General features: G+C 59.4%; 1 protein-coding gene and 1 long non-coding RNA gene across 2 annotated transcripts; one reads left to right on the top strand and one right to left on the bottom strand.

Moving 5' to 3' along the window:
• Positions 1–1,998: 1,998 nt before the first annotated feature.
• On the bottom strand, positions 1,999–2,951 carry LOC104584136 (skin secretory protein xP2-like). The gene is made up of 3 exons (XM_010238275.1): positions 2,468–2,951; positions 2,296–2,391; positions 1,999–2,219 (listed from the first exon to the last, which is right to left on the bottom strand). Exons 1-3 carry the CDS (start codon positions 2,949–2,951, stop codon positions 1,999–2,001), a joined length of 801 nt encoding a protein of 266 aa, XP_010236577.1.
• A 2,762-nt stretch (positions 2,952–5,713) lies between these two features.
• Positions 5,714–12,314, top strand: LOC112271871. Its single transcript, XR_002965389.1, has 2 exons — positions 5,714–6,157; positions 12,092–12,314. It is a non-coding gene; the product is annotated as an uncharacterized LOC112271871 (long non-coding RNA).
• The last annotated feature ends 779 nt before the right edge of the window (positions 12,315–13,093 follow it).

Here is a 13,093-nt window from a genome sequence, read left to right as displayed (position 1 = left end):
CGCAAGGAGCAGGGGCTGCTGCGGAGACACTATGGTGGTGCATGCCATCAGCGCCTCGCACCGATGGGTGCCCCTGCTGCATTCCCTTAAGAGAGCCTCGCTATAGGCGTGGATCATTGCGACGACGCTGTGATGGCACCGGTGCCGGCGTTCGCCGTCCGTTCCGGCCCATCATCGCGTCCCTGCCGCGGCCCTCGAGCGGTCTCGCTCCCAGGTAGCGAGGGCTGCTGCGGGAACATCATGGCATCCTGGCCGCCCGCTTTTGGCGGTGGTGGCGAGGAAGCCACGATGTCCCTTCTGCGGCCCTCAGACGGGTTTGTTCCAAGCAGCAAGGATTGCCGCAGCGTCCCCGCTGCTTCCCTTTGTCAGGCATTTTGCAGGGATAACGAGCCAGGAGTGCTCCCCCGGTGAACGCTTCGGGCGCAAGACTGAACGAAAAGCTATGTACTGACACCTAAATGGCGAACCCACTAACTGAACGTAATTGAGCGTTGTCTCGCCGGGTGTGGCCCCGGATCCTGTGCGTAGCCGGAGTGTTAGGAGGACGCTTGCAAGGGGAGTGCGCTCCCTGTGTGGCTTCCCGGGTCCGTCCCGGAAGGACACGGCTTAGAGTAGTTACCCCGCAAGTGGAGTGGCTCCCCGCTACCGCTTGACCCCAGGTCGGCACTGCGGGTCCGTCCCGGGTCCCTGGTCTAGTCAAGGGTGAGGCGCGCGAGTCCCCGGTAACACAAGGCAAAACACGCAAAGGCTAGGGGGTCGCCCCGTGACGCAGCACCGGGAACAAAGAACAAGAATTTAAACAAGTTAAAGAGCTTGATTGTCTAAGTGTTGAACGATTACATAAGCTAATGGAAAAATAATTGTTCAAACGGCGCCAAGCGCCACACTTGCAGGAAAGAACAAACAAAAGAAGATACATCGGAAAGCAGCAAGGACGGCTGAGGGCTGCCGCAACTAGGTGCCGGCGCCTTCGGCCGGCGGCTCCATGGACGGCTCGGGGTCCGGCTTCCGCTGCATCCGCTCGACCACCTCGTCGATGAACCCGCGCACTGCTTGGGTGTGCGTGGGCTCGTCCTTGCTGTCTGACCAAGCGTCCAGCAGGGGCTCGAAGGAAAACTCCGGGTCCCGGAGATGTATCCTCGGGAGGATTGTCCCGGCAACCTCTCGGGCGCAGTTGGCGACCTCGTTGGCGACGTACTGGGCGATCCAGACATCGAGCGCCCCAAGCTTCCCCACCAAGTCGGAGCAGAAGGGGATCAACGTCGAGACATCCATGTTGTCCACCTCCGCCACCTGCAGCTCGAACTTGGGCAGCAGATCGCGCAGCGCCTGGGCAATCTTGAGCAGCTTATCGGTCTCGATCTTCCGCTGCCCAATCAGCGTGCCGTGGTGAAGCCAAGCATTGACGGTAGAATCCTTGGCCTTGCTAAGGCGGCCCGCTAGCTTCGTGAGCTCTGCGGCCTGGGCCGCGTTGTCCTCGCCGGCCTTGACAAGCTCCTCCTAGGCGGTGGCCAGCTCGGTCTCAAGCTTGGCCACCATGTCCATGGTGGAGCCGAGCTGGATCTCGTGCCGAGCCGCTGCTCCCACCGCGTCCTCGGTGGCCTTGACCTGCACCTCCAGCTTGACGCGAAGGCCCTGAATCTCGCCGCGGTAGTTGGCGATCAGGTCGCTCTTCTCGTCCAGCCGGGCCTGGGCCGCCGCGAGCACCTCGGCGTGCACCTTCTTGGTCGCCTCGAGGGTTGCCGCCAGCGAGTCCAGCTCGAAGATGCTCGGATCCCAGGTGATAGGATTCCAAGCTAGGCCGGCGAGGGTGCCGAGGTCGGTGTTGGGGAAGGCAGCCAAGGACGACGAAGCCCCCGCTGCCAACGTAGGGCTGTGCGAGGGGTCGCCCGCTTGCTCTGGGGGATCCTGCCGTCCCTCCCCTGCAGCTTCCCCTGCACCTGCGCCCGGGGACCGCGGGGCTGGAGAAGCCTCCCTACCCCCGGCAGGAGCCGTTCCCTACTGGGCGCCAGGCGAGTCCGTGCCAGTCGCGTCCGCGGCTGCAGGCGGGTCACCAAGCGCCGTCCCAGTGGTGACGGTGGCCACCACCGCCGCTGTCGCCGGCGCGGCAGGGCTTGGTGTGAGAGCCGGTTCCGGCTCTTCTGCCGCCCCCGTGATCTCGACGACAGAGTCGAGATCAATCACGGTGGCACCCGCTCTCGGTGCGGGCACACTCGTGCCTACACCAATAAGAAGTGTGAGGATTGACGAGTAAGAGAGTGACCAGAAATGGACAAGGGTGGCCGGGGTGGTTACCTTGCACGGCAGATGGACTTGCAAGGGGGGCCTCCCCCTCCTCGCCTGCGCAGGCGGGAGCCTCCGAAAGGCTTGCCGCGGGTGAGCTGCCGCTTACTGAAAAAGAAGGTACGTTTATATGATTAACTAACAAATGAAAAAATGCCGCAAAGGAGAAGCAAAGGAGCCGTACCAGTTGCCGGCCCCGGCCCCGTAGGGGTTGGGTCGTCGGCGGGCGCAATGATGACGCCGCTGACCCCTGCAACGGTCGGGTCAGCGACACTGCCGGCGTCCCCGCACGCCCTCTTGCTCGGCGTGGCGGGCGGGGAGTCCCTCCTCCCCCTTTTGCGGGCAGCCGCCAGTGAATTGGACTTGGGGGGGTTGCGTCGGAGCGCGAAGGCCCGGAAGACCCCTCGAGCGGGCGGCACCGTAGGTGCCCGCTGGGTCACCCCGTCCCGGGGCGTCGCGGGGGACGGTGGTGAAGCCACTGCGGAATCAGGGACCGACCCCGAGGAGGCTGCCGGCACAGTCTCGGCGGCTATCGCTGCTGCGGCCATTGCCGGGTCGCTCATGGCCCCTGCCAAGGAGTCGGCGGGTGCTACTGGAGCAGCTGCCGACGCGGTGCCGGCGGCCGCTGCTAGGGCGAATGTCGCCGTTGTGACTCCAGCGACCCCCATGGACGCGGACGCTGCTGAAGTACCGACGGGCGCCACTGGAGCGGCTGCCGCCGCGGGGTTGGCGGCCGCTGCCGGGGCGAATGTCGCCGCCGAGGAGGCGGCCGCTGCGAACGCCCTCGATCTCCGCACGATTAGGGGCGCGTCGTCGCTGTTCTCGTCGTCGTTGTATGTGCTCCAAGCTCGTATGTATCTCGGGGACATTACTTCGCCGGTTACGTAGGCCCATCGGCCACGCCGGCGATCGCCGGAGCGATCCTCGACGCCCTTGCCGAACCTAAAAAGGGGGCGTGACCGCACGCCCCCGGTGTCGGAGCCCCGTGTGAGGACAGTTAGAGACATCCAGCGCCTCAATGGGTGCGTTGCGGCGCTCAGGCGTTTCATCTCAACGATGGGCGACCGAGCCCTGCCTTTCTTCAAGGTGAAGAAGAAGAAGGGTCCAATCAATTGGACTCCCGAGGCGGAAACGGCGTTCCAGGACTTGAAGCGATACCTGAAACCGCCGCCGGTCCTCGTCGCCCCCAAGCCGGGCGAGCCGTTGCTGCTATACCTGGCAGCGACGGACCAGGTAGTGAGCTTCGTGCTCGTTGCCGAGAGGGAAGAGCAAGTCCCGGGGGCTGAGACGGAAGGGTCGGGGGCTCCCGGCGAGCTGAAGGAACCCCCGGCTACCGCCTCTGCCCCTGGATCCGAGGCTAGTGCAGCATCTCGTGTATTTTGTCAACACGATGCCGCACGATGCCCGGGTACGATACCCGCAGGTCCAGAAGCTTTTGCTTGGGATCTTGCTCGCTTCAAGGAAGCTGCGCCACTACTTCCAGGCGCACAGCATCACGGTGGTGTCAAGGTTCTGCCTGAAGAGGGCCCTCACCAACCGTGTAGCCACCGGGAGGGTGGCCTAATGGATGATGGAGCTAGCGGAGTTCGGGTTGCGTTTCGCAAACACCAAGAGCATCAAGAGCACCGCTCTCGCCGACTTCATCGCAGAGTGGACATTGACGGGCATAGAAGAATAAAAGCCGAAAGCGAGCCTTCCCGGCAGATTGGATGAGGGGTACTGGGTCATGTACTTCGACGGCGCCTTCTGCTTGCATGGCGCCGGTGCCGGACTGGTGATCGAGTCGCCCACTGGAGATCAGCTCAAGTTCGTAATACAGCTCGGCTTCGCCCACTCCACCAACAACACAGCAGAGTACGAGGGACTGCTTGCCAGGCTGCGCGCGGCGATCGCCCTCGACATCAAATGCTTGGTTGTTCGCGGGGACTCACAACTCATGATCAACCAGGTAAATAAGGACTACGACTGCCCCTAGATGGCAGCGTACCTGGAGGAGGTGCGAAAATTGGAGTCCAAGTTCAAGGGACTTCGATTTGAGCACGTGAAGCGCAAGGACAACTTTCTTGCGGATGAACTGTCCAAATGGGCAGCGGAACGCAGCAAGGTGCCTCCTGGGGTGTTCGGGCGGAGGCAGTCAAAGCCCTCTGTTGACCCCAAGACAGTTGCCGGGGAAGCCCCTCCGCCAACTCAAGGTGACCCTACAGCTGCGGGGGGCCATGCTGCCAAGTTGGTGGCATACACTAGCTAGGAGCCACCACCCTGGGGGACGGATATTATTCGTTACCTCAGGGACGGGACCCTCCCGGAGGAAGACGTTGCCGCGGAGCGAGTAGCCCGGCAAGCCAAGATGTACGCCCTGGTGGACGGGGAACTCTACCGGAGGCGTCCTAATGGAGTCATGCTCCTCTGCGTGCCCCGGTAAGAAGGGCGCACGTTGCTGGAGGATATACATCGAGGCACATGCTCGCACCATGTGGCCTCCAGGGCACTAGCTGGGAAAGCATTTCGGCACGACTTTTACTGCCGACAACACTAGCCGATGCCGAACAATTAGTCAAGACCTGTGAAGCATGCCAGTTTCACGACAAGAGGAGCAACCAGCCGGCGCAAGCCTTGCAAGTCATCCCGTCCTTGTGGCCATTCGTGGTCTGGGGCCTGGACATTGTCGGCAAGTTGCCGAGAGCAGTTGGCGGCTACGAGTACTTGCTCGTGGCCATCGACAAGTTCTCGAAGTGGATCGAGGTGGAGCCTGTCCGAGCCGTCACGGCACAGGCAGCCATCAAGTTTTTCAAGGGCATTGTGTGCCGGTTTGGTGTGCCTAACGGCATCATCAGCGACAATGGCACGCAATTCACTAGTGCGGTGTTCCAAGCTTACTGCGAGGACATGGGCACTAAGATTCACTTTGCCTCTGTTGCTCATCCGAGGAGCAATGGGCAAGTTGAGCGAGCCAATGGAGAAGTGCTGCGGGGGCTCAAGACGATAACCTTTGACAAGCTCAAGGGCTACGGGAAACACTGGGTTGAAGAACTCCAGCACATGCTGTGGTCGCTGCGGACCACACCAAGTGGGGCGACGGGTCAAACTCCGTTTACCCTCGTCTACAGGGCAAAAGCTGTGCTGCCCCTCGACCTCAAGTATGGGTCGCCTCGGGTACGCGCGTACGGCGACAAGAGCCAACACGCGTAGAGGATTGATGACCTTACCTTCATCGAGGAGATTCGATGCCGGGCTGCTGTGCGAGCTGCAGGCTACCAGCAGGGACTCCGTCGTTATCACAATAGGAGAGTCCGTCCCCGGGGGCTCGAGGTTGGAGACTTCGTCCTGCGCCGGATACAAGGAACGAAGGCCGGGAACAAGTTGACTCCAATCTGGGAAGGCCCTTTCCAGGTAGTGCAGGTGACCAGACCGGGGGCTGTTTGGTTGGAAACCGAAGAAGGCTTGCCGGTGCCCAATAGTTGGAACATTGAGCACCTGCACAAGTTCTACCTGTGAAACGGTGGTGCCTTACCCACGGGTGACGCTGCGGCAGCGTGCTTCTTTAAGCTAGTGTAGCCGGGCAAGGCCCGATTGTAATCCGCTAGCACAAAGTTGAATAAAGATAAGTGTTGCCTCAATAATTGTTGTGCTTTGCTGTTTATAAGTGCTTTCGTCTCCTGCTCTAGGTGCAAAGAATTGTCTCCTCATCCTTGCCTGTGAGCAGGGGGTTGCCGGAACCCTGAAAACAAAGCTCGTTGTCGGGACGTCTCAGAACGAGGCCTAGCAGTTGCCGGACCCGTCCGCAATGTGCTACGTGCCAGCAGGGCACCGTGGAAATATAAAGATGCTCACACCCAAGTCTGAGGTCGACTCTTCTGTGCCTGGGGGCTGGGAGGTAGGAAGTTATCCAGTTTGAACTGTTTTTCATGCATTTCGATATTTTTTGCTATGCACCTTGGGCACTACGGGAATCTGACATGCAGGGTAAAGATGAGGCGAAGGCACACTGTGATGCTCGTGTGGTGGTCACGGGTGTCGTCGTCTTGCAAGTTAGATGTACATATATGGCAATTACTTCGAGGCTTCATGCAGGAAACGGAGACAGGGCCAGTGCCTCCACGCGGCGACTGGTGGTCCCACGCGTGTGGAGGTGAGGGCAGCGCTCCGGCTATTTAAAGAGACCGGGGCAAGTGCAACACCAGCAACGGGCAAGAAAGCAAGAGATGTCGCAGAGAGGCGATGGTGGTGCATCGCTCTGCGCTTGTCGCTGAGGGTGTCCCCACCATCGCGGCCCTGCCACATCTCTTATAGAACGACACTAGAAATGGCGGTGCAGTGGGCGAGGGGCATCGCGAAGACACTGTGGTGGTGCACCGCCACAGCGTCCTTGCCACGGCTCTCAACAAGGTGCTACAAGACCAAAGAGAACGGAAAGTTAAGTAACGCTGGTTTGCTGAGGTAAGCTCAGTCCCCATGTTGCCAGGGCGTGGGAAAGACGCTTGCGGGGTGAGGACGCCCCACACACGTGGCTCGCGGAGGCATGCGCGCTGCGGTAGTGAACTCGCAGGCGGAGTGACTAGCCGCTGCTGTTTGGTCCTAGGTTGGCACCGCGGGTCCGTCCCGGGTCCCTAGTCTGGCCAAGCATGTGGTTGGCGAGTCTCCGGATACGCAAGGCTAAAGCACGGGAGGAACAGAGCCCCTCCCCGGCAAGCTAGTCTTAGACAAAGAAGCAAGTAAAAGTAGCTTTGGATATATTGAAGCTTGAGCGAACGAGTTAACAGATAACACTTGCGATGATAAGGGAAAGCTAACACAAAAAATTCTAAGGCGCCATGCGCCACTTGCAGTAAAATAAAAAAAAACAGTATGCAATCATGCGGGAGGTGCTCCCGGGGCGGCTGCGTCAGTGTTAGGTGCATCCTTGGTATTGGGGGCTTCTTTGGCAACCTCCTCGTCAGCGGCTCCATCTTCATCGACGTTGCCCTGCATCCGCGCCACCATCTCGTCCACAACACCCTGCACCGGTTCCCGGTGGGTCTTGGCCTCTTCCTCGTCTGACCAGGCGTCAAAGACCGACTCGAATGGGAAGTTGGGGTGTGCGGAGTGGACCCGAGTGAGAATCTGCCCGGCGACCTGCTCGGCTGCAAGGCCGACTTGCCGGTCCCCGAAGGCCGTAACACAGCTTTGTAGGCCGCTCAGCTGGCCGACGAAGTCTGCGAGGGAGGTGAAGCTGACCATGTTCGCCCCGTCGAAGGAAGACACCGGGATGTCGAACCCCTGCAGCGCCTCCACCACCGAGTCCGTCAGCTTCTTCAGCCTGGCCACCTACCCTTTCCTATGGGCCCGCCGCTCGGTGCACGGACCGCGAGCCACCTGGGCCTGCAGTTTGTGTTCGCGGCACTCGGAGTTCAGCCTGCCGATCTCGGACGCCTTCTTGGTGTTGTTGTCGTGGACCAGCCGGAGTTCCTGCCGTGCCATGTCGAGCTTGCCTTGAAGGGACGAGCTGGCATCTTGGGCGGCCTTGAGCTGCCCCACAAGCTCACGCTCCCGGGAGCGAGCTTGGTCCTGCAACTCCTTCTCCCGGCGCGCCGAGGCTTCGGCTGCTGTTGCAGCCGCCGTCTCCAGCTCTCCGACCTTGCGGCGGAGGCGCTGGATCTCCAAGGAGTAGTTGGACAGTAAGTCCGTCTTATCCCGGAGATGCCCTTGGAACGAGTCCAGAGCCGCCTGGTGCTCCTCCTCGCTCTTGGCGTGTGTGGCCTTCACCATCTCGAGCTCCCACTGGTGTTCTTGCTGGAGATCCCACAGCTGCTAGAGGACCTGCGCCTCCGGCACCCCTTACACCGTAGGCGTTGCCCCGGCTTGCAGCGGCTGCTGGAGCTCCTCCCGGAGCCTCTGTAGCTCGATGCGCTGCTCCTCCACCTCCCGTCGCGCCGCGCCCAGTTCCGCTACCACGCGGGCGTGGTGCTGCTGCCTGTCGTTGAAGAAATCGACGAACATCCGCTGCTGCTGCTGGATGTTGTTGATCACCTGGTATCCCTGCTAGAACACGCAGGAGTCGAAAGTGATCCGACCCCATGTCCGCCCGGCGAGCTCCCCTGCTCCCGGGCTGAAGGTAGCTCCGGCGAAGGAGGAGGACCCCGCTGCAACCGACTGTGGTCCCGAGGGCGCGTCGGGATTTGACGACGTGCCCCTGGCCTGGCCAAGCCCTGCTGCTCCTTGCCCGTCCAAAGGGGTGGGCTGGGGGCTCAGGGGCTTCTCCAGAGCGCCGCCGCCTGCTCCGACTGGTGGAGGCTGCTCCGTGTCACCTGTCACAGATGGCGCCCCCTGCGTGGCATCGCCTGCAGTAGCAATCGCGGCCCCGGCAGGCGCCGTGGCCGATTGCTGAAGGGCTCCAATGGAGGTAATCTCCGCCGGAGCATCATCGTCGACCTCGCCGGTGAGGTTGATTACCCGTGCCTCGGTGGGCACAGGCGCTGCCGGAACATCCCCGGCAACTGCAAGAAGAGCACCTGCGTCAAGTATGGAAGATGGCGCGAGTGGGTAAAGGAAATGTTGGAACTCGCACGTACCTGCCGCCGGGCCGGTGCCCTGCGAGCTCGAATCGGGGACCCTCGAGTCCCCAGCGGTAGCTGCCGCCGTGACAATAGCCGCGCCAGCGGCATTTCGGTCGCCACTGCCCGATGCCGGGCGGGGCTTCTTGGTCGGGACTGCCAGCGACGTGTTGGTCTGCCCCCTCTTCCTCGAAGAACTGGAGAACGCAAAAACAAGTTAGTCAGGCATGTAAAAATTCATGAAATCTAAAGTGTTCAGCACAACATTGAACTCACCCCGCCGGTTTGAGCTTGAGCACCCTGTCCGCTAGGGTGCTCCTCGCCAGAGGGCCGCTCCATGCGGGTGGGACTGGCGGAGCCGCCGGGGTAGTCCGGGCAGCTGTTGCAACCACATCGCCGCCCCCGGAGGCCGCAGCCCCCACGTCGCCGTGAGGCTCTTGAGGCTGCGGGCTGGCCTCCAGCCTGCTCGCCCGCTCCGCCATGAACCGCCTCACCAGGGCGACGTCGTCCTCCTCCGGCACGACCGCTCCAGCTGCCGGGGGAGTGTCATCGTCATCATCATCATCATCGTCGCTGAGGTTTCCTCCGACGCCCAGCGAGGAGTCGCCGGAGTCTGAGCCCTTTGGCCTGGCGGAGGCCTGGCCTTGGCGCCCCTTCCCCGAGTCGGCAGCCGGCTCCTTGCCCCTGCGGGGCTTGGGCTGCCGGGGGGAGGGTTGCGCCGAGGGGTCCTCCACGATCCCCCACTCATCGTAGAGTGGAAGATCCCGAGCTCCCGGGTTCGGGAACCCGGCGTGGAGCGAGTGCGCTCCAAGGGGGGGCAGCCAGTAGGGTTCGTCCTCACCGGTGATGCCCTTCACCCAGAATTGCACTTCCTCCAGGAGGAGGTCTGTGCGCTGCAGCCGGGTCCGGTCGCCGGACCCGGTGTACATCCACGCCGGATGCAAGCTCCGCTGCAGGGGAGCCACGTGCCTCCCGGTGAAGTGGCACGCCACATCTGTGTCCGTGAGCCAAGCCTCACGGAGCGCCTTGATCTTGGCACAGATTGAGGCCAGCTCCTTGTCCTTTTGGTCATGGAGCGTCTAGTCATCAGAGCCCTTCAGGGGTCTGAGGGGCTCCTCATGGAACTCATGGAGCTCGTCGGTGTGCACCCAGCACCAGTCGCGGCGCCACTCATGCTTGATCTTCTTCTTCCCCAGCTCGATGAACTCCGACTTGATCCTATCGCGGAACCGGAACACCACTCCCGTGGATACGGGAGCCTTCTTCTCCACCCTCGGGTAGTAGTAGTGGCGAGTAGTGGCGAAATAGAGCCACCGACGGCATCACTCCCACGAACGCTTCACAAAGGTGTTGGAAGACAGCCAATGTGAAGAACGACAGGGGTGAAGTTGCGCCATGATGAGCCCGTAGGTCTCCATGATGGCTGAAAGGAAGAAGGAGTGTGGCGGCACGAACCCGGCTAGGATGAATCTCCCGAAGATCCGGAAGTACTACCGGTCGGGCTCCACGCCGACGGGGAGAATCCGCATCAGCCCGTAATCGTTGTGCTTGGTGGGAAGCGCCAATACCAGCTTGTCTACCCCCTCTCCGTTGTACCCGAGGGGGGCAGGGAAGAAGGCGAACTTAGCCTGCATTTCCTCATCCTTCCGGGCTCGGTCCGATAGCTCCTTCTTGCCGACCTTCTCGCGCTTTTCCCCTTTGCTGGTGCTCCCCTTGGATGGTTCTGGCCCTTGGAAGACATCGGCGGAGGTGGGGAGGTGATTTGGTTGGAGTTGGGGCGCGGAGAGCTTGGGAGGCAATGGCAGGAGCAAGAGGCGATGGGGAGTGCCCGCCGCCAGCCTTGGGTATTTATCACTGGCGGGCTGCAACGGACACCCCCACGATCGACAGTTAAGTACCCTAAAGAATCGGAGATTAAGAGGGGGTGCGCGATGTGGCCTTAACTCTCTGGTGATAAAGGGGGATAAGGCACGAAATCGTGCACCCGACCGTTTCGCTCGGAGGAGGGAAACTGTAAATGCGGTCCGCGAGGTCGGGTGCCAGGGGGACTCCCCTTGGGACCCACGCATCAGATAAGGAATAGCCGGGCAACCGACCGAGGATAGCACTTGCTGGGAGCTTCAAGGCTGCCGGCCCACGCCCGGGGGCTACTGTCGTACCACTGGCCCACAGGATCCCACTGATACGGGACGCGTGGGTCGCCAGTGACGAAGCCCCGTCACGAAGGCCTCCCGAGAAGCGATGAGTCCAGGAAGCCTGCCTCAAGGAGACGGCCCTTGGTGAAGGTGAAGCTAAGGGCCCGCATATAAGAAGCCTCGGGAACCCTGGTCCCGGAAAACTGAAGAAACGCCTCTCGGCAGCTCGGGCATGCAGGCGGAGCCCACAGAACAATGGAGACAGGACAAGACGGCGGGCACAGTGCATTTAATGCACCGACAGGAGTCCTATCAGCGCTTAGGAAGGCTAGGGCGACTACCCTACGAACCATTTTTCTACCGTGTACAGTGGACCGGGTGCTGCATGGCGTCCAGCATGGATGAGCAGAAATGTATTTCATGTGGGCGTGACATGCATCTAGGAAACGTGTCACACTGCATGCATTAGCACCTGTGGTATCCCTTGTCTATAAAAAGAGGACTGATGGCACCGGTCAAAGGGTTCCGATCAGTCTTACTTTGAGCCCTAGTTAGAGCCATCGCCAAGTAGCTCCTGGAGAACTTCTGGGACACCTTGTAAGCAACATATACAACCTTGAATACAACAAAAAGCAGGACGTAGGGTGTTACACCTCCGGGTGGCCCGAACCTGGGTAAATTCACGTGTCCACACTTCGTGTATATCGCCACGCCGGTGATCGCCGGAGCGATCACCTCGCCCTCCACCGAACCAAAAAGGGGGTGCTCGGCATCCGCGGTGTCGGAGATCTATGCTCCGACATTGAGCATGTGAATATGGAAACTAAGTAAGGTCTCACTCATTCAAATTTCTAAATAAAATGAATGGTTTAAACTTGGGTTAGGAGCATTGATGTGTCTACTCAATGTCCTTGGTTTTAATAGGAGCATCGGTGTGTCTACCCGATGTCCAATAGATTTATCTTACTGTAAAATTCAATTGTAGTAGGATAAAATTTATATCAATTGCTTCTACGCCAAAAAGCCTAAACTCAACATAGCCAATATTGCATATATTTGATAGGATCTGTTATAAACTCCGGTGAACTTGCCAATACATTCAATGTATTGACCCTAGTGGCTGCAACCTTTAAATTTTTGCAGGGAATTCTGACGATGAGTAAGGTTACGTTGTGTTGGGTCACGAGCCTGCATTCCAACATGCGCTCTCTGTGGTGTTGCAATGGCTCAATTTTTCCTTCGTTTTCCGCTGCCGAACAATTTATTTATTTAGTTTCAATGCTAACCCGAGTGGTTATGCAAAGTTGTAAGTACTATAAAGTTTTGGATGATGACGATGTAATAAATTACTTGACCTTTGTTTCTCGATATTACATCTTGAATTGTGTGTGCTAGTGAGTCGATCCAGGGACTAGCACTATAAGCACAGAGATTGAACCCTGTACGGGGGCGATCACTTCAGATGGTATCAGAGCATTGTGTTTCCTGTAGGAACGTGACCCTAGCATGGAAAAAAAGACTAAGACCAAACCCTAGGACATGTGCATCTCATATTCATTACTGCATGCATATCTCGTTATTATTTTCCTTGCAATCACATGTCATAGCACCAGAATATTCATGCATTTTATAGAGTCATTTATTTTTAATTTTATTTATGTACACTTGCAAGTCATTCTGCATAAAACACCCCATGTTATATTATTTTGCCACCATGCATTGCAAAATTTACATACGGTCAATGCCATTAACTACGTTCCACCATAATGCCATGTTTAATTGTTATTTATGCATCCACGCATTAATCATGTCATTAACATCCTCTCTCTCTACTCTTTTTCTATAGATGGACAACCCACCACAGTTTGGCAAAGTTCCGCCCTTCACCCACATCCACTACCCAACTGTGGGTGACACGCAGCTTTTTAGCTCAGCTTTGGCGTCGCTGTGTGCCTACCTCGACCTTGCACCACCGCGTTTTCGGGGACGCGCCGAGCCGGCACACCCCCACGGTTGGCAACCCAGGTGGGAGGTTGAGACGGTCATCCGAGGCCGTGAGGTGGAGCCAGTGACGGCGGACATCGCCTTCACCGGACGCTACCCCAGCTTCACGTCAGGCCTGCAGTTCTCCATGCAGCGCGCGAG

This window comes from Brachypodium distachyon, chromosome 3 (genome assembly GCF_000005505.3).
Source record: "Brachypodium distachyon strain Bd21 chromosome 3, Brachypodium_distachyon_v3.0, whole genome shotgun sequence".
NCBI classification, from domain to species: Eukaryota; Viridiplantae; Streptophyta; class Magnoliopsida; order Poales; family Poaceae; genus Brachypodium; species Brachypodium distachyon.
The sequence above is the reverse complement of the archived record's forward strand: the minus strand, read 5'-3'. Positions and strand labels throughout refer to the sequence as shown.

Coding starts and splice junctions, on each gene's coding strand:
- LOC104584136 (XM_010238275.1), bottom strand. CDS start 2,951: ATGGGGGTCGCTGGAGTCACAACGGCGACATTCGCCCTAGCAGCGGCC. Junction 2,392..2,467: donor GGGGCCGGGGCCGGCAACTG/GTACGGCTCCTT, acceptor CTTCTTTTTCAG/TAAGCGGCAGCTCACCCGCG. Junction 2,220..2,295: donor AAGTCCATCTGCCGTGCAAG/GTAACCACCCCG, acceptor TTATTGGTGTAG/GCACGAGTGTGCCCGCACCG.